Below are 23,043 nucleotides of genomic sequence, written 5' to 3' on the forward strand. Positions count from 1 at the left end.
GAGCACACACAACAAACATAAATATTGATCAGATGAATGAGTCGTTTTTGAATAACTTGCATCACAAAGCTTCATTCTGAACAATTCAGAAACCTCACTTTATTCAAAATAAAAATGTGAGCACATACAGAAAACAAACCGATGCACCATGCTTCTTCATCTGATTGATACCTTCAGCTAAATAATATTGGTAATTTATTTGTAATTAAATTAAATTTAAAGCATATAATTGATCATAAAAATTATAGAAAACATCTTGCTAACAACCTCTAGAATTAAGCATCATTTGATTCAGTTTGCTGTCAACTGTTTATTGTTTGTAATTGGTATAAAATGACATAAGTTATGAATGCCATTTAAATAAAGAAACAAAACAAACATTTAATCAAATATAATTAATGTTCAATCAAATGATAACAATATATAACATAAATTACACACTAACATGATGTACTAAGTAAAAAATACACTATAAAAGATAAAATAATAATTATTAATATTAAGTAATGTCATGCGTTAAGTCATTGTTATAAAATCTGAAACTCACATCAGTACTACTAGTGTATGATTTTGTATTGTGTTATGTGTGCTTACTAAACAAGGATAAGCAATGCTCTTTTGTTTTATTATTTATTAAAAATAAATAGTAATAATAAATATAAATATTCATGATACCAAAGTATTTGTATGCATATCATAACATAATATTACTTAAAATATCTAAATAAATAAAAACAATTTTTAATTATCAATTGTAAATAATACCAGTTTGTAGTTATCATTGTATAATTTATTGTATTGAAAAAAAAATCATGAGTGTTGATTTTAAATTGAAAATTAAATGTTAAAAATAGTTGTATTTTTTTTTTAATTTCTATATATTAAAATGATTGATATATTTTTACTGACTTTTACAATTTAGAAAATTACTAAGTATAATACACTATGGTTGTAAAAATTAAAAAAAAGTTATGTGTATACTCACGTCTTTAGTATTAAATAGAAAATAAAAAAATATGAGTATGATTAAACTCAAATATTTTAAATACTAATTGTTCAAATTTGCTAATAAGGATTTTTTTTTAAATTTGATGTAAATAATTTCGGGTATTTCACAAAAAAAAATATTTCTAACTATTAAGATACATATGGGGAAAATATATTTCTCAATGTAAATATGTACTATATTTTATTTGAAGTTTTCACTGTTTTCAATTTAATTGAAAAAAATACACGTAATAAACTACATACTTGCTAATGCCGGACTTAGTATACAAAAAAATTCTTTAATAAAACTTTATGATAACTGTAATTTTTCAGATAGATAACTATTAAAAAAAAAACATTCTTACAAGAGACTTGAAAATAATTTAATTAATAAAACAAATCAAAAAATGGTTTTAGTTATTTTTAACAGGTTAAAAATGTAACAAAATTATTTTATTACTTATGTAGTACTGGTACAGTAAATTATAACGTATTTAGCTACTAAAACATTATGCGTATGTACATATTATAAATAATAAAAAATAGATCCTATTTTGCAGATTTATTAAATATATTTTAAATAAATAACTAACCAAAAATGCAAATCTGAAACGCCAAAAATAAGGATATAATCTAAACTTACATTTAAATGTAATAACTAACTAAAGAGCCTCACACAATCTGGAGAATGGATTATGTATATGTATGTTTGTTTGCTTATTTGTATATATATATGCGCGCAAGTGCGTGTGTGTGCACTCGTGTGTATGTGTGGGTTTTGGGATGCATTTAAGAAATTAGTTATCACAGCTGTCTAATTAACAGTTAGTTTAAAAAATATAAAAATAAACAAAAATAAATAAATAGATTATCATTTGTTGCTACTAGCTTGCAGTATTATTCAATTATTTTATGAATATAACATCCACAAGATGATAAATTAATATCAGAGCCCAGCACTAAATTACATTTTTAATCATTCTGGATTATTACTATAAGCCTCTTTTAAAAGATTAATATTTTTTGTGCATGGCTGTAAACAACTGATGTAGTGATTAATGTATTATATACATATACATACATATTATTCATTAGATATTAATACAGAATGGAATTATATTCATGTGTCTACATATAAATAAAAATCATCAAAGAAAAAAGAAAAATTTTCATACATCGAGTATAAACGATAATGAAAATTTATACAATGCATCTGTCAGTCTTTTATTACAATTTCTTATGTATATATAATTCATTATTATAACATCTGTTTTGCACTGTTTCACATTTTGGCTTGTTTGAAATATGTTTATTTTTTATATACAGGTAACTCATTAGAATATTGAGTTAGCAGATATTTTTTTATGATAATAATTAATATTACACAATCATTTTCATAAATTAATTTAATTCTTTTTTTCTTATAATTACTTTATTTCTATTGTAATTTATTTATTTTTAAAATAATATGTAATATAAAAAGTATCTTTTATTCACTACCACACGCTACACTTCTTAGCTGGATTCATTTTTGTTCCTGTAGGACACTTAAAATCACGAGAAAAATCTTCTTGGTTGGAGAAAGGCCCAATAACCCTAAATTCTCCCGGTGAATGAAAACCAGTTGTAATTCTATTTTTAAGAGATTCAGAACGATATACAGAACACCAAGAATTAGCAGCACTGATCCAAAACATTTGTTCAGGTGAGAACATCTGTAAGCCTGGGAGACGCTCTTCTTGTCCATTTTCACTTACCCATGATTGATATGCTCTATAAGCCTCCTTAATTCCTCCATTATCAGCTATATTCTCACCTTGAGTATTGATACCATTGAGCTATATTAAACAAAGAAAAACTAGATTAAATTTTAACTAGATTCACTGTAAAGGTAATGCCATTTTGTCTGAATTGTAATCATGGATACACTTTGTAAATGGTTATCCTCATTAAACTATTAGAATACATTCAGTTCAAAAATATAAAACAGAATAGAAAATAACTAGATTTAAATTTTTTTTTTTTAATCAGTATACTTTTGTCATTTAAACAATGATGACTGTGTTATTTTAATTTTTGACTTATTTATAAACTTAAAGATCTCAAGGAAAGACCTCTTTTTTGCTGGTAAGGTGGAAAAAAAAAATTTAATTATTTTTTTATTCTATTAAAAAATTATCAATGGAAACCACGTTTAAGAAATTTATTCAAAAATATATTTTTAGAATGCCAGTGTACGTTTGTGTAACTTATCACCAATCCTGTTTGAACGTTTATGTCCAAGAAGCAAAGATACAGCAATAGAAAAAATTAGCTTAGAATCAAAATCCAGGAGATAAACATAAACATTCTGAGATTTGTGGATGACATACCACAGTCTCATAGGAAGTGAACATGATATGAATCAGGTATTTTAAAAGTAGATGACAGTTTTCCGATAAAAAATACTTCAGAGAAAAGGAATTTAAAAGCATTCTAGATTCGGTGCTATAGGTAAATATTAATAATTAGATGCACAGATAAAATCGCCAATCAAGAAATACTCAAAAGAATGAATAAGAAAAAATCTTCTGGAAGACTGTAAAAAGAAAAAGAGACAGACTAATTGGACATATATCAAGACATGAGGGTTCCTGAAGACAAATTATTGAAGGGAAAAACCACTGAGGCTTATGTACACAAGATAGGTAATGGGTGATATGATTTGCTCAAGCTACAAATAACTGAAGAAAATGGCTCAAAAAAAAGGCTCTGGAAGAAACTCATTACAAACCAATCTGCTGATTTATAATAACAGAGAAAGAAGAGTGTCAGTCTTGAGCTAATCAACAGATGGATTGTCTGTCCAGTCATTGAATGTTTGAAAAAGATTACGCAAATCAGATTGAAATAAAAATTGATATGATCTCCAAAACCCAATTAAAATCAACAAAAAATTACAATTGAAATAATAATACTGAAACAAGATGATGAAGATGTGAATTACAAACCTTAAAAAATTTTTCAGACTTCTAGTGTTTGTAGAGAATCAGTTGCTTTAGATAATTACAGCTTATTTAAAACTAATGATGCGATTTAGAAACTTTTATTACAATTTTCATGAATTTGATAGCCCATTTTGATTTTTTCGAAGAAATTAAATTTTATGCACCTCTAAAGATATTTATGTCTTTTTTCATTCTAATGTCAAAAATACTTACCAAAAATTTTTTAATTAATGTGGGAAACTAAAATCATAGTTCTGTAAAAATCAAACTGTGACATTCAAAAAACGTTTATTTTTTTCTATCTCAAAAATATCACAATTCTAGTTAACTTACAATTTTGGAATAAGAATGGTTACTGCAGGAAACTAGAGTCATAATTCTATAAAAATCTAAATGTGGCATCAAAAAATAATTTTCTATAATAGTAACAGAATTTTAGATCATATTTGAAAGAAAGTGAATTTGAAATAATGTAAAAAAAATGAGTTAGTAATTCATTTGGTAATTCATCTCATGTCACAAAAAAGTGCATTCCAGTTAAACAACACCATTCTTTCAGGTAAAAGCATAGTACTTTCAATACCAACTCTATGAAGACAAATATTTTTGCATTAATATTGGTTAGTTGAATAAATGGAAAAAAATAATATTGAATAATAAAACTTTGTAATAGTGGAGAAAACTTTCTGCAGATAGAGGAAATACAGAAATTTTTGAATTTAAACTGAAATAACAGATTAAAAAAGATTAATACTGTCAAGATTATAACTGTGAAGCAAGGGCAAAGGATTCAATTTTACACTACGTTTCAAAAACAAAAATAATGTGACTCATAATAAAAAAGAGTAAGTGCTTCCAGATTAAAGAAAAAGTAAAGAGCAGACTGTGACATTGCCTGTCAATAATTTAATTTAATAATTAAATCTCTTTATTACAGGTAATTCAAAGAAACCCTGATTCATTTAAAACAATTTAAATTCAAGAGTTCACTGCATCTTACCCGAATCAACTTTGTACGTGGATGGACTAACATTTTCAAAAATTGGTTTTTGAGAAATCTGTTTCTATACTTTAAAAATTTTTAATAAAACTAACCTGCCTTAATTTTAATTGATAGCACACTGGTGATTCTAGATGATAAAGAAATGTGAAACAATTTCACAATAACACCATTTATATGAAGAGATGGAGTAGTGAGGATGGATGAAATTATGTCAACTGATTACTGAAAATAATAAGAATCTGAACATAATGTTTCTATTGAAATGCTTACCTTCAACTTCACTTGCTTAGCTGTGTAGTTTCCATACTGATTGATAATGCATGAAGCCTTTAAAAGGTACTGCTGTTTAGTTTTATCTTCCCACCAGTCTACTAGATTACCATTTTTATCAAATTGTCTACCCTTTAAACAGAATATGTAAGTAATTAGTAATATGAAGTACTTATTAAATTTAGGTAGAAATATATTATGCTAAGATTATTTTATATTTATATTTATTATGTAGTATAATATTAAATAAGATAAAAAACATGTGAGTATACTATAAAATCTGTTTCCTTGAAACTAACATATTCACTCATGTGACTTCATACACATGTATCATCATGTGTATAGCTATCAATGAAGTTTAACAGCCTGTTACAATTTAGCTTTGGATTGAAAATAGCAGTCAATGACATTTAAAAAAAAAAAAAATACATCACTTGTATTTCTGCAGTATATCATTAAATATACTTACTTTGAAAATAAAATAGGATTAGAATAATATGGCTGTATTACATTAAATCCTGTTTTTTTTTTTGTTTTTTTTTTTTTTTTTTAATTCATAAATGAATGGGTATGTAAAAAAATTCAAAAATTTAAGAAATAAGTATGTTAAATAAAAACCAAAAACCTTAATGAAGAATAAAGCCTAACACCCTAGCCCCCTCTTGATAAAAAAAAAAAAAAAATAGTTAACTAATGAAAACTACATACATATATATAATAAACTACTGCAATAAAACTACTACAATAGATATGTATACCTGATCATCAAAACCATGAGTAATTTCATGTCCAATAACAAAACCAATTGCACCATAATTCATGTAGCGTGGACGATCCTTGTTAAAAAATGTACCTTGCAAGATACCAGCAGGAAATTCTGTAAAAATATGTGAATCAGAGTAACATAATTTAAACTACAGTTTGTGTAATAATAATAATAATATTAATTACTTGTTACAATATTTTACAAGATCCTATAATGGGATATTTTAAATATGCAAATTTAAAAAAACATTATACAAAACAGATTCAACTCAGTTCATTGTATTGTATTATGTAAGTATGGTGAGAACATATATATCCAATACAATTGGTGTTTCATACACCAATTTTCCAGATGTCCAAGTGTCCAGAATATTTCCATAGACAGTTTAAAAGATTAATACACTACTTAAAAACTCTAAAATACTCTTCAAATAAATTTTTGCTCTAACAGGAAATGCATTTTTATTGATCTTTATCTTCACTGGGAATTTTAATTGACTTTTTTATAATTCATATACCACAAAAACATACATAGATTTACCTCCTGTGTTAAACAAATCATAAAATTAACTTCTGATGGATACATTAAGTTTTCATTCATGAACTTTGATGGATAATGGTGTTTATATTTAGTGCTGTCATATGAAAAAGTTCATGAATGTTTGTCTATTGCTATGGACTGACTGGAACAGGTGAATGAATGCGATTCTATACTAATTCTTTCTTTAAAATGATATTGTGATCTTGCAGCTCATAAATGAAGATTGTCCATTTTTGTATACAGAAAAATTCTTTTGGCTCTGAAGAAAATTTACTATTTCAAGGAAGATCATGAAAATATTAAAAAGAGCAAGAAAGCAAGAAGAACTTCTGAGGGATCCCTCATTCAATATTTTGAATTGAATATTCAATTCAAGTTCCAATATTGAAAGAAATATTTTTAACTGTCTATTAGGGTTTAAAAAGTTGACAAACTAGTTAGTTGTAAAACCACTCTTGTGATTCCATAAATACTAAAATTTTTCATTTGTAGATGCAGAACTAAATTGACTGCATTATTGATGCAGTCAATTTTTTTTTCTTTTCAGAAAAGAGATTTTTTGTCATCTATGCTATTTAAACATATGCATTTATATCTAAGCACATCTACTTTATGAACATATTGTATTGCTTTTGTGAAATTTAATTTACGTATTTAAATTTAAATACTTTTTTTTAATGTATGGTATTAATCACATAGAATTTGATTTTATCATAAACTCTAGATTCATCCTTTCTTACAAAAGAAATCTAGAATATTTTCTTAGTTAGAAACTAATCGTACTTTTCAACAGTAAGAAACTAACCGAACATCCAAATTAATCAATCTAAATAATGCTACTTAATAAATTACTTGATAATTTAAAATTTTAAAAACTTACGAATTGAATTCTCAATGGAACTGTAGAAAGCATTCACAATTGCAGGACGCCCATGAGTTATCCACTCTGTTTTATTCACTGGTTCTCTCAGACGACCAAATCCATACTCTGTACCAAATTTGGTCATGTTCAATATAGTACCTAAATAATCATTTCGGTCTACTTCTAGCTGTAACAAGAAAGAAGTAATAATTAAAAATTGAACAACATTAATATCTAGAAATTAGTTTAAATTAGAAATCTGGCAGAAAAATAAAAATGAACGGTATTCTTTGTACTGGTACAATAAAAAAAATGTAATTGTATAAGAAATAAAACTGAAATGTTCGTGGTTAATTAAGAATAGATATTGTAAAACATTATTGACAGCATAATATTCTTTTCTTTATATCTGAAAAAACTGAATCAAAAGTAAACTTTCTACTGTAACATGTATTTTATTCATTATATGAATTTTTCAAAGTGCTCAAAAGAGGGCTGGACTGAATATGCGCAAATTATACAGTAAACTGAAATTAAATGATTCATTATTTTTTCTTTGCTGATAAAATGAATAATATTACTATATTTTTATGTAATTTATGTACTTCATGTTATTGTAATTGTTGAGATTTTTTTATATTTATATTTTGGCACAACAATATCTATTGATATATTAAGTATCATAAGTATGAGTAAAATAAATTTAAAAAAATAATAAATAAATAAACTTAAAAAGGATTTTCTCTAACAAAAAAAGTTAAATTACACATTATAAGTTAAGTGATGATTAAATGAACTTGAAGATATATTTATATATCCAATAAATTTACCCACATTTAAGTTAAATTTGTACTGACAATAACCATATATTCTAAATATAAGTTGTAGTTTTTTAATAGAATTACATAAGACACATCAACAAAATAGTAATGATAGTTAAATCAGAATAATTCACAATATTATCAAATCAGAACCTCTGATTTCCAAAATATATTCTAGAATGTCCACTGCCATCAATTTTAGGAGAAACTTAGACTAAGTTCTCTACTTACAGCAATGGTAACTGCATTAATCAAATTTTAACAGAAACTGGATTTGGTGTTGATATTTTATCTAAATGAAAAGACAGATACCGGGATAAGAAATTAACAATTAAGTAGGGTGACAAACATTCATTTTTAAATGTATAGAAAGTACGGGTATGTGACAACACTTGTTGATTTCTTTCAAGTTCATTCTGATGAGCTTTTATTGGATATACCAATAGACATAAATAAATACGCTAATTAGAAGTATAAAGAGCTTTAATAAACTAATATGCTGGATAAATAAAACAGTGATTGTTGTGCACACAGGTACATTTCTGAAGTGCTGAATAAATTGTTTGAGGAAGGGTAAATACTACATCATCCTGAAACATTCATTAAAAATGCATAATTTTTTTGGTGGTTTGATACCTTTTTCATTTTAATGTATAACATACCTTAAACAGTATTAAAACAACCATGTAAGGAGAAGAGTGCTAAAATCTCAATAAAAAAAATATGCATATTTATATTTGAATTTAGCTCAATTTTTTTTTTTGTCTTCAGTCATTTGACGGTTTGATGCAGCTCTCCAAGATTCCCTATCTAGTGCTAGTCGTTTCATTTCGGTGTACCACCTACATCCTACATCCCTAACAATTTGTTTTACATACTCCAAACGTTTTTTTTTCTTATCAGGTACTCCGACTGTTTAAGTTTCACTTCCATATAAAGCTATGCTCCTAACATATACTTTCAAAAATCTTTTCCTGACATTTAAATTAATTTTTGATGTAAACAAATTATATTTTTGACTGAATGTTTGTTTCGCCTGTGCTATTCGGCATTTTATATCGCTCCTGCTTCATCCATCTTTAGTAATTCTACTTCGTCTGAAATCCAAGGTTTTCTACCAGTTCTCTTTGTTCCGCCTAAGTTCGCTTCTGCTGATTTAAGAATTCCCTTTTTAACATTCTCCCATTCTTCTTCTACATTTTCTACCTTATTTTTTTTACTCAGACCTCTTGCGATCTCCTCAAAAATCTTCTGTACCACCTCTTCCTCAAGCTTCTCTAAATTCCACCGATTCATCTGACACCTTTTCTTCAGGTTTTTAAACCCCAATCTACATTTCATTATCACTAAATTATGGTCGCTATCAATATCTGCTACAGTGTAAGTTTTGCAGTCAACAAGTTGATTTCTAAATCTTCGCTTAACCTTGATATAATCTATTTGATACCTTGCAGTGTCGTCTGGCTTTTTCCATGTGTATATTCTTCTATCACGATTTTTAAACTGGGTGTTGGCAATTACTAAATTATACTTTGTCCAAAACTCTATAAGTCGGTCTCCTCTTTCATTCCTTTTGTCCAGCCCGTATTCATCCACTATATTTCCATCCCTGCCTTTACCAATGCTTGCATTCCAATCTCCAGCTATTATTAAATTCTCATCTCCTTTTATGTGTTTAATGGCTTCATCAATTTCTTCGTATACACACTGTACACCACATCATCACCATGGGCGCTTGTAGGCATATAGACGTTAACAATCGTTGGCGGTTTAGGTTTCGATTTTATCCTTATTACAATGATTCTATCATTATGCATTTTGAAATACTCTACTCTCTTCCCTATCTTCTTGTTCATTACAAAATCTACTCCTGCCTGCCCATTATTTGAAGCTGAGTTAATTATTCTAAAATCTCCTGACCAAAAGTCATTTTCCTCTTCCCACCGAACCTCACTAATTCCTACTACGTCTACATTTATCCTATCCATTTTCCTCTTTAAATTTTCTAACCTACTAACCTTTTTTAGACTTCTAACATTCCACGTTCCAACTCGTAGAATGTTATTTTTTAATTTTCTGGTGACCCCTTCCTTAGTAGTCCCCACCTACAGATCCAAACAGGGGACTAGTTTACCTCCTGAATATTTTACCAAGGAAGGTGCCTCCATCATTTTTATATGAAAATAAAGAGAATACATTTTTTGGGGAAAAAAAGCAGCTGTAGTTTTCCATTTCTTTCAGCTGCACAGTACTCAGAGGATTGAGTGATGTTGATATGGCTGTTTAAGTCGTCCTGACCTATGCCCTTAACAAATACTGAAAGAGCTGCTGCCCTCTTTCAGGAATCATTCCTTATTCTGGCTCTCAACAGATACCTCTTCGATATGGTTGCACCTTCAGTCCAGCTATTCTGTATCACTAAGCATTCAAGCCCCCTCACCAACGTCAAGGTCTCATGATTCATAGAGGGAGTTTTAAAATGTATGAGTCAATGAAAAATTGTAAATGGAATAATCAAAGAGTGTTTTTGTGAAATGGTAAGGATGAAGAATTTAGTATAAATTTTATATTTATAACTGTACAACTGCACTATTACAAGATATTTTTTTTATAGAGTTTGAATTCAAAGGATGGAGCAATGCCACATTTTCTTTAAAAGTTTATTCTAACTTATTTTATAATTAACATATTTTTATGCATGCAAGGCACTATTATATCTTTTATACTATAGCAATGAACACTGAGTACTTAATATTATAAAATTTATGTTATAATCTTACCCCTTTGTAGAATTCTTCTAATTTTTGGTTGTCAAGCAGCTCATCTGGGTAAGCAATGTGAGTAGCCATTGACTTAGCTTTATCTAATGCAGCAGCCCTGTTCAATGAAAAAACAGTACACAATTTAAAATAAAATTTCCACTGATCTAGTGGATTTTCAACAAAAAATTATCAAAGAATTTCTGATATTACTAAAGTTTAAACATTAACAAGTTTTACAATCGAATAATAAGTTTACTGTTATGTATGATAAATGCCTAACCATAATGGTTACAGGTAACCTGACTTAAGACAAATGTTGTTCCTGATAAGGATATGAACAAGAATAAAAAGCACTTCATTTTAGGCTTACCAGGAAAAGTGAGGTGTGTGTGTGTGTGTGTGTGTGTGTGTGTGTGTGTGTGTGTGTGTGTGTGTGTGTGTGTGTGTGTGTGTGTGTGTGTGTGTGTGTGTGTATGCACGCGCGTGCAGAGAGAGGAAAAGTAACTGCCGATAAAAGTGTTCACTAAAACTTATTTCCAACTCAGATGGATAAAATGTATAACATGATGAATGACTTCTCGGCCAACAATAATAATCTTTAATGGAGTAATAAATCATTTTCACAGATGGGATAAGTTAAAAAAACTTAGATACAGTACAGCCCCAGCCAAGCCACATTAACCCTTTGTGTACTGTTAGATATTAAATGAAGTAACTTAGTTCTAACTGCCGTAAGGATGAACATCTTCCTCAAATATCTCCATATTACATATTTCATATGAGGTGTGGTTATTAAATAACGAGACTAATGCTGCTACAGAAGAACTGTGCATGGGCCAAATTCATATAACCAACATTTGTGTAACATGAAGCCTTCTCTTTCAATTGTTGCCACTCCAGTTTCTGTAGACATATTAGTCTACAGATGGCCATGACATATTAGTCGGGTCATGGCCTTCGTTTGAATAACATTTGTTTTGCTGAAAAAATTATAAGTGTTTTATTAGAAATGTCATGAAATTTCATATGAAACTTGGAAAAACCACTACTAAAACTTATGTTTTATTAAAAAAAGTATATGACAATGAATGTTTATCACGTGTGCAGGTTTTTGAGTTGTTTAAGCATTTCCAAGCTGGCCAAAAAGATGTTGATGATGATGTTTGCCTGGGTTGCCCTTCCACATCAAAAACGGATAAAAATATTGAAAAAATTGGTAATCTGATCCGATCTGACAGTCGATTAACTATTCTTGTCTTTATTCAAGGTCCTTGCTCAACTCCATGAAAAAAAAAGAAAAAATGACCCGAATTGTGGAAGAACAAGTCATGGGTTCTTCATCAGAACAATGCATCAGCTCATACTGCATTGTCTATCAAGACGTTTCTAGCCAAGTATAACATCCCAGTATTAGACTATTCATATTATTCGCCTGACCTCACACTATATGACTTTTATATGTTCCCCAAAGTCAAATCTGCATTAAAAGGAACAAGATTTCAGATCGTAGAAGCTGTGAAAGAAAAAGTGGTACGCATCATGAAAGAGCTCACAGAAGAAGACTTCCAGCACTGTTTCAAACAATGGAAAATTTGCATGGAACGTTGTGGGGATAGAGAAGGAGTGTATATTACAGAGGATAATAACTAAATATGTATAAATTTAAAATAAAATATTTTACAACAATAGTCACGTTATTTAATAGTCACACCTCGTATAATAAGTTATGTTATTCTTCTAACTATAACCTTTAAAAGAATAAATTTTAACTGAAATTTTTATCAGTTTCACTGTGGTGAAAATGTTTAACTAATTTTAACTTTCCCAGCTATTGTGATACATGGTGCTACAGTAACAACAGGAATAGATTGGTAAAAAAATGGCCTTATCTTAAGTTTCGTCTCTTAAGGAAACATAAAAAAATTGTTTAAATATGGATTTAAATAAATCATAAATAATCAGTGAACAAAAAATTTATTCCAATCCTCCCAAGACCAAAAAATGTATTTTTTCACGACAGACGATTGTGTATGTGTGTGTATGAATGTATCTAGGTAGGCCTATATTTGGTCTTATAACTTTGGACTCCATTGACCGCTTTTCTTCAAACTTGATATAGGAAAGCCTTTGGGGGAAAGAACGTATTAAATTTTTGTAATGCTTTGAAAAAGGAGTGGGGATGTTTTGGCAGAAATAAAATTTCCAATCTTTACTGGGACACTTCAGAAAAAAAGTTTCAAATCATTAGTGTTATAATAATAATTACTAATTAATCATTAATATTTAATCCCTACCCAAAACAAGATTTTATATATGTTTTCTTTATTTAGCTAAATCTTGCTTCACAAAAGGAAGTATTGGGAGCTTATTCATCTATATTTTTTAGACTGATAAACCTTCAAACCAATATAAAACCTTTTTGCCCATTTCAATACCATGGTCTGTGGTACCAAAAAATATTTTTTTTAAATTTAATTTTATATTTAAATCCATCTTGCCAGTTACCCAATGAATTTAAAATGTAAAATCTCAATTTCTTGCCCTTATCTTCATTATTTCTTGAAAAAAAAAATTATTCAAAACTTTTCATCCCCTTCCAAGAAAATTACAATTTTTAAATGTTTAATAGTGACTGTATCTCTGTATTTTTTGAACAATTTTAAAAAGCACTTTTTTAAACCGCCACTTTGAGATTATTTTCTAAAAAACTAATTTTACCCAAATGCTTCTGCTTGTGTATAGAGCTCCCAAAATGAAAAAAAAAAAATATTTTCACAATTTCAAACTTTTAATGCTGAAAACTTATTATTCTTTTAAACAATAAAGTCAATAAAATAACTTAATACCTCTTCCCTGACGAGAAATTAAAAAAATAAAGTCAAAAACATTTTATTTTAAATTTCAATTTTAATTTATTTAAAATCAATTTAAAAAAATATTTTAATCATTAAAAAAGCCCCCTGATCATGAGCACCCAAATTTTCAAAAAGTTGAAAACGTATTTTTTGAAATTCTGATGCTCTTGTGACACTGAATATAATAATATTAAAAACTTTGGTTATTGCTTTAACTTGCTGAGCACCTAGGCTCCAAACATTGAAATTAAAAGATTTAAATATAATCAAACAATTAATTCATATTTAATAACAAAAAATAAAAATAAATAAATTGATAACATTTAAAATTTATTAATAACAAATGTTTGTTTTTGTAGATGAAAAAATAAAAGATACAAATAGAGCTTAAAATGGTAGAATTGGAAAAACTTTCTGTGTCTCAACTGCCATAGATAGGAAAGTTATGGAATTGATTGCAGACTTTTTTTACACAATTGTGTACTAGTACAGGATAACATAATAATTTTACTTTAATATAAAAATAATATCTTTTAAAAATCATTTTGCAAAAAATCATGGATTTTTCTTTATTGAAGGTCAGAAATACATTTTCTTGGTATCAAATCCAGCGGATATTGAAAGTTAATGTTCGATAATATCTTACTGAGCAAATAATAACTAATGTTTCACATGACCATTGTTCAGACAATTGATACATTACTACAGTTATGTTTTAAATTGTGATTTAAAGATCATTTATATTTCACTGATAATAAATTTATTTGCAGAATTCTTAACAAGCAAAAAATATTTAATCAGAATGCTACAAAAAAATAAAAATGTATAATTAATTTCTGTATTACTAAACTCAGTTTTAAATTTATTGTAAAAATAAATATAATACTATTAGACTGTTAATAGTACTGATTTACATTGATTTTATTTGGGTTTTTTTACATTCAACTTATAACCATTACTCTTTCTTGTTACCTTGTTTTATCATCCATCCATTCAACACTTTCCAGTATTTTGTACATCTCAGACCTTATCCTGTTTACCATATCAAGAGCATTTTGCTTAGCATCTTCTTTAAAATATTTTCGTACATATAATGAACCAACAGCTAATGACATTCTGAAACAGAAAAAAAGGTAAGTGTAATATTATATTAAGCAATATTTAATAATAATACAAAACAAAAACTTGGCATAAATACAAAATATTTACTGTAAATATAATACATACTTAATAGAAATAATAATATACATGGTAAATAATAAATACAAAATTTTTACAAAATTAACTGTTGGAAAAAAAATATTTTAGTTTAATGTACATATTCATGTGAAAGATTTGTTGTCTAATGAAGTATGTAATAATTATGAACTTAGTAATGATGCAGGTGTATGAGTCAAATTCTTATTCACTCATTTAAAGATAATAAATAATCTTTTCTATTCAAGTCTGGTTAGGTAATAGGCTGAATTAAAATGAACTTAATTTAGTAGTATTTGGAATCAAAATTTTAAACCACTTTTTATTATTTAGTACTTATTCTTAATTTACTTTTTATGACCAAGAGTAATATAAAAAAAAAATGATGTATGGAAGTATAATTGCCAGTTTACATATCTTATAACAGATGAAAGATACTTATGCTCTTCTCCACAAAACAAATATTAGTAATGTTATTTTATTTTTGTCTCAAGTAATAACATTTAAACGATTTACACATTACTGTAGTGATATCTATCATTATTTATTTACTGTCATGGCCTTGTACATAATTAATTCTCACAGTAGAATTATTAGTTAATAGCACATATAGTGTAAATTATTATGAAGCAAACAGAAAAAACTGTCTCGCTAAGCTTTACCTTGTATATGATGTAGTATTTGTTCATTTAGGTTCCATTTATTGAATTCAGCGAGTCTGTAAATTTCATCTCATTCAGGCTTTTTCAGTTTGTGCCTTTTAGGTGGTTTGTATAAAATCAAATTTATCTGGATTTTTGTTTATTTAAGCAGTAAATACTTTTTAAATTAAAAAAAAAGATGTTTTATCACAGTCTGTGGTAATCAATGATGAATGTAATGACAATGAATGTATTAGAAACAAATTTGTTGAATAAAACTTGATTTATTAATCACCAACAGAAATGTCAGTAGATGATGACTAAATTGTCTTGCTGCCCAGTTCATAATAGCGGATCAAAACAATATGTTGTTGCACTATCAGAGACTAAATTTTTAATCTTCCTTGCAAAATAATATTACCATATAATAAAATATATTTTTACTTACCCACCACTGGTGAGATCAATGCATTCCTTCCATCTAGGCTCTTGCTCTGTACGACCAGATAGTGCAGTTGAATATTCCAGTTGTCTTTTACGAAATGCTTCAGAGAGGTACCCTACTGATGCTGCCGCAGCTCGTCCAATTACATAATTAGCTTGTATCCTAAAATATAACATTAGTATTAGAATAAAAACTTGCTAGATCAAATTTTTTAAAAGTAGTCTAATTCTTTATTCCATTTAGACTTCACAGAATGTTTGAAGATGTACATTATTAATTTTTTTCTGTAATTTATTTTGAGTAGCAGTACTGATACAGATATAAGCCACTACTTACAAATTAGAAATAATCTTTCATTCTTGCTATTCTAATTTACAACCAGTGCTTCTTATAATTAAATAAAAATTATTTATGCTACTGGCATTTGCATATTTATGTAAATAATAAAAAAATCTTTAAATATGTAAAATCTTTACATATTTATGGAATGAGCACTATATCCTTCTTCTGGGATGAAGGATAATTGTGTGTGTACACACGCACACATGTGTGTGTATGTGTTGAGGAATTCATTTCTTTTTTAATTTCCAGCTAAGCTATAAGGATTGTTGATTACCATGTCAGGATTAACCTTCAACTGGTGAGATGACATCAAAATGATGGCGCACGTCTGGTTGCTACATGATTACCCCTACACCCTTGAATAAAACAAGGATTAATGAAACAAGCTTTGCAGCAGCTGGTTATTTTTTAGTTATAATTAGATTGCCGTGCACTGAGAATTTTTGTAGTGTCTGATTTTTCTCAATCCAGTGTCCGACATCAAACTGACGTGTGCTCACCATTTATGTAAGTACAATCAATCTCCTTGCATAAAATGATCAAATAACATGGATTTTTTCTTAAATATTAATTTATTTTTTCTATTTTCAATTTTATAACCAAATCATATTAATTTTTCCCAGTAAAAATGAACATGAATGATCAAAATTTTGAAGAAGCATTTCTTTGTGAACTGGATGGATGAAAAAGTGAGGATTTGGATATTGACAAACCAATTACAGGTTAATATAGGGAACAAGGTGAAAATAGTAATAAAAAACGGACTAGAGATGGAAATTGAGAGGTGATTGCTGTAGGAAATGAGGAACAGGCTTAATCAGAATGACTGTATTGTCAAGAAAAGAGATTAACCAAAAATGGTAAAATTGGACAAAATGAATTTCATTTGATTCTGTTTGTTATGTATTTTAATCTAGTTTACTGGTAATTTCGAATGAACTACTCACCGCTTTGGTGTGTTGCTGAGTATAGCCTCCAAGTTTCTTAAATATGAAGGTACATTTACAATGGCAACTTCATCAGGCCTAATTTCAATTTTCTTCGGTAAAAGTTTACGAAAATATGTTCTCCATGGGATGCTTGGATATTTAGTTTCTAACTCAGGTATTGTCATCGGATTATAAAGCTTGGAAGCGTTACGGCGTTCCTCAAGGGGCAGTGAAATCTGTTGAAATTTGTAACAATATAATTATAATTTATCAAAATAATTCTTAATGGTGAATTAATTTTAAAAATATAATTACAAACTTTTAAATTAAGCAACTTATCAGATAAACAAAAAATACTTCAGATATAAAAGTATTTTGATTCTGCATTAAAATTAAACTTTCAAAATCCTAGATTTTTACCTAGATTTTCACCTAATAGTGAGTAACTGAGACAAACAGTAATTGAAATCTATTAATTAGACCAGCATGATAAAATGTGATTAAATTATTCTAAAACATAAAAAAAATGACACTGCTATCATGATTGAACTAATTAAATAATAAACTGAGCAGATTGGATAATGTATATTCACCCGCAGACACAAATAACAGATACAATGACAGAATAAACCTTCGCAAATTTCCTCGCAGAAACTGAACCTACAAAGATATTAATAAGAAAATTCTTCTTCATGACATTAAATGCTTGAATTCAACTCTCAAATAATATGAAATTTTCAAATAGATTAATTATGGCAAAAACAACATATTAATGAAAGACACTTCATGTGAAGCTTACATACATAGACCTTATACTAAACCAATTCTAGATGAGGACTAATAAAAACAGCATCATCAATGAAGGAGCTGCATAATAGCTGCAAAGATATTTCTTGAATTACATTGCCATATATATAGAAAGTGATTTATTTAAAAACATGTCTATTTGATAAAATAATAAATTATGAAGGCTAACTGCTTTTTATAACTACTCTTTTATTCTCACTGCAATTATTCATTAGTATGTGTAGTGGGAAACTGTAGGTAAAAACTAAGTTGCAAGTACCTACTGCTAGTACTACAATAAATGAAAGTTAAACTATGAACTAAAACTGCTGAAGTACAAGATGCAATTGTCAGAAGTCATTGGTTTTAAGTTTTTAATTTTGTAAAATGATACTGTAATAAACATTACTTACATTAGCAAGTGATATTTCGAATTCTAGAGATTCTTTCAGTTCTTTTTTTGCTCTTTCTTTATTTGCTCCATACAACACAGCAATATCTACCATGTATTTATAATATGCAGAAACAAGTCTGTCATCTAGTCCTTTTACAAGATACTCACGGCTTAGGCCGAGTGAAGCTTGATCAAGCTGTAACAAAAAACTAGATTAAAAAATTTTATTCATTAAAATATTTTGAAGAATTTAAGTAATTTAAGAAATCTAAAATACTGTAACATCAAAGCAGTCCAAGTTAATACCAAATAATAATAAATATTTTAAATCAATTTTGTAAATAATTCTGAATGTCTTAATCTATATTTTGTACCATGCTATTTAACAAATAATAGTAATAATAATAACAATAATAATAATAATAATAATATTAACTATAAATATAATAAGAGTAACTAGTGGCTCCTTGCTGCTTTGCAGTGTTATTGTTACAAAGTAATGTTATATATTTAAAAAACTGGGGCAAAAACTTATTCCATTTACAACAAATTTTTTCCACTTTGTACAAGATGTACAGAATAAATATTTTAAATTAATATTTTAATTTAAAATATTTTAAAAATATTTTAAATTGCTTCTTAAAACTTCTACACATCTCTTAAAGGGTTTTTAACTGAACAATAATATTCTACTTCAAAATTTTTATTATTTTACAATTGTAAATTGTAGCTTCCAAGCATGTTTTTCCATGTATCTTGAATTTTTCATTTTTAAAAGTTTCTCCTATCTCTTACCTGGTCAGTGTAAGAAATTTATCATATGGTTACCTAGCGTTTCATTTACTACAGCTGAACAACAAACAAACTTGTTTTAAATCTTAGTTCTTGTGCTGGAAAAAGATTTGTTGAGCAATTTAGTCCTACAGTGTTGTCATATTTAATAATTACTTTCATGTTGTTATCCCCAGCTATGGAAAAATTGTAATTTTCACTTAAATATGTTTCCATTTCTATTTTATTAAATATCCCTGTAAAATCCTGTGTAACATCCGAACACAAAATAAAATAAAATATCTCTTCTAATTTTATTTAAAATTTGAGGTAAATATTTTAAAAGTTATTCTATTTTATCACCTGTAAGTTCCACTTTCTATGTACTTATTATAATTCCGCCTCTGTATCTGTCATAAACTGCAAGAAGAATGGTTTTCTCTTAAAATCTTTTTTAATTTTGTAAGTTCTTATTTACAATAAATTTTAGGTTGAGCCTGCTATGTTCAATTAAAACATATAAAAGAACGTAAACATGTAAGTAACAAATTTTTAATTATTTCTCGTAACGGTTTTAATCTAAATTTTTTTAATTAGTTAGTTTTCTGTTCAGGAATGAGTGACTTTCTTTTTTATGAACTGGTTTTTTTCTGTCTCTACTACCCCATTCACACAAAAAACAACAGTACTTTGTGTAACCAAGCTGCAGACCAAGAATGAGTATAATTACCTTCAAATCCCCACAAATATTCCATTCATACACTGCAAATTGAATCTTTTCCAATATAGATTTAAAGTTTTCATATGTTTTTTTCATACTAGCAGAGTGAGCCTCAGGTACTGAAAGGAATTTATTGCCATTATGCAGAAGCACAACTTTCAAACTAATTTTGGAGGGATCAATGAATAAGTGCCAATCTGTTCGGTTATGTTCATTACAAAATGTTTCCATACAAGAAGAAATGTCATTACAAAACATTAAGCAATTTTCTTCAGAAAAATAAATTCAGAGTGACGATTACGATAAGTACATATCTTTGTATTCTTTTGAAGAAGATTCCATCTTTTTGCAGGGAAGCAAGCATTTCAGACTGTTTTATGGATAACTTTAAATCTCATATGAGATCGTAAAGATTTTCTTGAGTCAGTAAATGAGGCTCATGAACTGCTTTGTTCAAAATTTGTATCACCAGAATCTGTTTGTTTTTTTTCCTTACTTCCATCAGACTCTAAGCTCTCTTCATCTAATGTCACATGTTCTGGAGGCTTTGGTACGGGCAATTCTTCGCAATCTGGAACTGGTCTCCTTCCAGATTGCAACTTAGAGTACACCACTGTATGTTCAGATTTTGACGTTATCCCTTTAATGTTTGTTAAGCAGAAATAACAGTCAGAAGAGCGATTTTTGAGTTCCCTCCAAATCATAGGTATAGCAAATGGCATGTGCCATTTTCCTATGTAGTGAGAAGCCTAGAACACAATAAACAACAGATATCTGGGGACCAGGCCCTTGTTTGATCCCTGACTTTACACCCAAAATAAAGTTCATAACACTTTTTTACTAATGGAGTAAGGTTTCGCCTTGGGGACTTGAGCGTCACTTCACCACATACATAAAAAAAATTGTTAGGTTGATTTAAACAAACTCTGGGTATTTTGTAACTAATGACTAATTAAAAGAAATAAGTTGTACCATGTTAACTTCTTTCTTTACTGTTTAGCCTCCGGTAACTACCGTTTAGATAATTCTTCAGAGGATGAATGAGGATGATATGTATGAGTGTAAATGAAGTGTAGTCTTGTACATTCTCAGTTCGACCATTCCTGAGATGTGTGGTTAATTGAAACCCAACCACCAAAGGGTGGTATCCGCGATCTAGTATTCAAATCCGTGTAAAAATAACTGGCTTTACTAGGACTTGAACGCTGGAACTCTCGACTTCCAAATCAGCTGATTTGGGAAGACGCATTCACCACTAGACCAACCCGGTGGGTTGTACCATGTTTACTGGTTTACTACTATCTCACAACTGGCATTGTTTTGATGAATGTGTACTACACTAGATCATGTTTGTATTGTCTATACATGTCTGAACCTGCACAACAATAGCAACGCTACCTTTTGAATTAGCTCATTTGGTTCCATCATATTTGTAATGCTCTAGGAACTTTTACTTGACAATGGATGACGAATGGACGAAAAAATGTTTTAAAATATTTAAAACAAAAAAAAACTGTGAGTGATGGAGAAATTTTGAATACATATTTTAAAGCAGGATAAAAAACTCCATTACGTTTACCTATTGATAGTGTGACAAAAATAATGTTGACTAGTGTAATCGAAGTCAAATTACTCATGTCAAAATATATTCAATTAACAATGCTACGCATTATATTAGAACTAAATATTTGAAAATGAACTTATAGTTTTTAGTTGATAAGAAGATTTGTATTTTAACAGCAATTAAAATATGTACTAAATTGAAATGTATTTATTTGGTATATTAATGTTGTGTACTATTTAGTGTTTAATGTTAAAGTGCATTAAAATGTAATCCTATTTTGTATTCTTGTAGAATATTTCGGTTGGAAATGTAAATGGAAATTTTTTATATCAAAGTTTGATCTGTTTGTCATCTAAATTAATACATTTTTTAATGTTCTAGTCATTAGTGAGTGAGCTTCCTACTTTGGGCAAGATAGCAGTTTTCACAAACCAAGTGATCTACTCTACCATTTTACCTATTCTAATTAATAGTTATAAAAATAAATTTAAACCAAATTTTAAATTGACAAAAGTGAATAGAATCAACAACTTTTAATTATCTGCATGAAAGAAAATAATAATAGTCTGTAATAGATTTCAATTAGAAAAAAAACACAAAAAGAACAAAGTATTCAAACAGTAATAAAGAATGTATTAATTACAAATGATGGTGTAAATGACAGTGGAACAGATGTCCCTTTTCTAGTCTTTTTAAATCTATGGCAAATGTAAAGCACTTATGTTACAAAAGGCATTAGCCAGAGTTTCTTTTTTTCTGAATAATGTTTTTTTTTTTGAGGGCAAAAAATGCCTACATGTTATCATCGCCCGGGAATAATGATGCTCGCTATACAACATACAGATAGTTCATACAATAAACAAAAACTTCTTTCTGTATTGCTTTAATATGTTATCTGTATTACTGAAATCACTTGAATTTTGCAAATAAAATATATTACTATTTTTTATTCTTGGCATACAATTCACTCACTTCCTCTAATATAAGATTCTTGTTATCTTATAACAAGAATCTTATATTGAAGAGTGTCTCAATAGGTTATGGAGTGTCTCATGTCTTATGTTATGGCATGTTATCTGCAGTCATTAGTTGTGGAATTTACTATGCATTCAATTATATAAATGTATACTAATGTGTATGTTCAACTTATAAATTTCAAGAGCACACCATCGATTATGACCATTTGATGCAAATAAATTCCAACAGAATATATAGAGAGATAGTATCCAGTGTTGTTAAACTATAGCAAGCAACACAAATCAGTTTGTTAAATACAGCTTTGCCTGTTGAATTTATTCAATTACTTATTGGTAAAAATGGGTGATTTCAACAAGTCCATCATATAAAAATGTTAACTGCAAATCTATTTGTACTAACTACACAAAAGATTACCCCTAAAA

At 28.2% G+C, this 23,043-nt stretch overlaps 1 protein-coding gene across 2 annotated transcripts in view; it reads right to left on the minus strand.

Moving 5' to 3' along the window:
- Positions 1 to 376: 376 nt before the first annotated feature.
- Nep2 (M13 family metallopeptidase neprilysin 2) overlaps positions 377 to 23,043 on the minus strand; it is a 312,673-nt gene continuing 290,006 nt past the window's right edge. For both annotated transcript variants that reach the window (XM_075355152.1, XM_075355151.1), the window contains exons 7-15: positions 18,607 to 18,783; positions 17,426 to 17,643; positions 16,140 to 16,298; positions 14,826 to 14,969; positions 11,017 to 11,113; positions 7,434 to 7,602; positions 6,006 to 6,124; positions 5,248 to 5,379; positions 377 to 2,825 (exon numbers count right to left, since the gene is read on the minus strand). In XM_075355152.1, coding sequence (XP_075211267.1) covers positions 2,484 to 2,825; positions 5,248 to 5,379; positions 6,006 to 6,124; positions 7,434 to 7,602; positions 11,017 to 11,113; positions 14,826 to 14,969; positions 16,140 to 16,298; positions 17,426 to 17,643; positions 18,607 to 18,783 — 1,557 coding nt within the window. In that variant the 3' untranslated portion in view covers positions 377 to 2,483. The remainder of the gene's footprint in view (positions 2,826 to 5,247; positions 5,380 to 6,005; positions 6,125 to 7,433; positions 7,603 to 11,016; positions 11,114 to 14,825; positions 14,970 to 16,139; positions 16,299 to 17,425; positions 17,644 to 18,606; positions 18,784 to 23,043) is intronic.

The sequence above is a fragment of the Lycorma delicatula genome, chromosome 2, assembly GCF_047948215.1.
Source record: "Lycorma delicatula isolate Av1 chromosome 2, ASM4794821v1, whole genome shotgun sequence".
NCBI classification, from domain to species: Eukaryota; Metazoa; Arthropoda; class Insecta; order Hemiptera; family Fulgoridae; genus Lycorma; species Lycorma delicatula.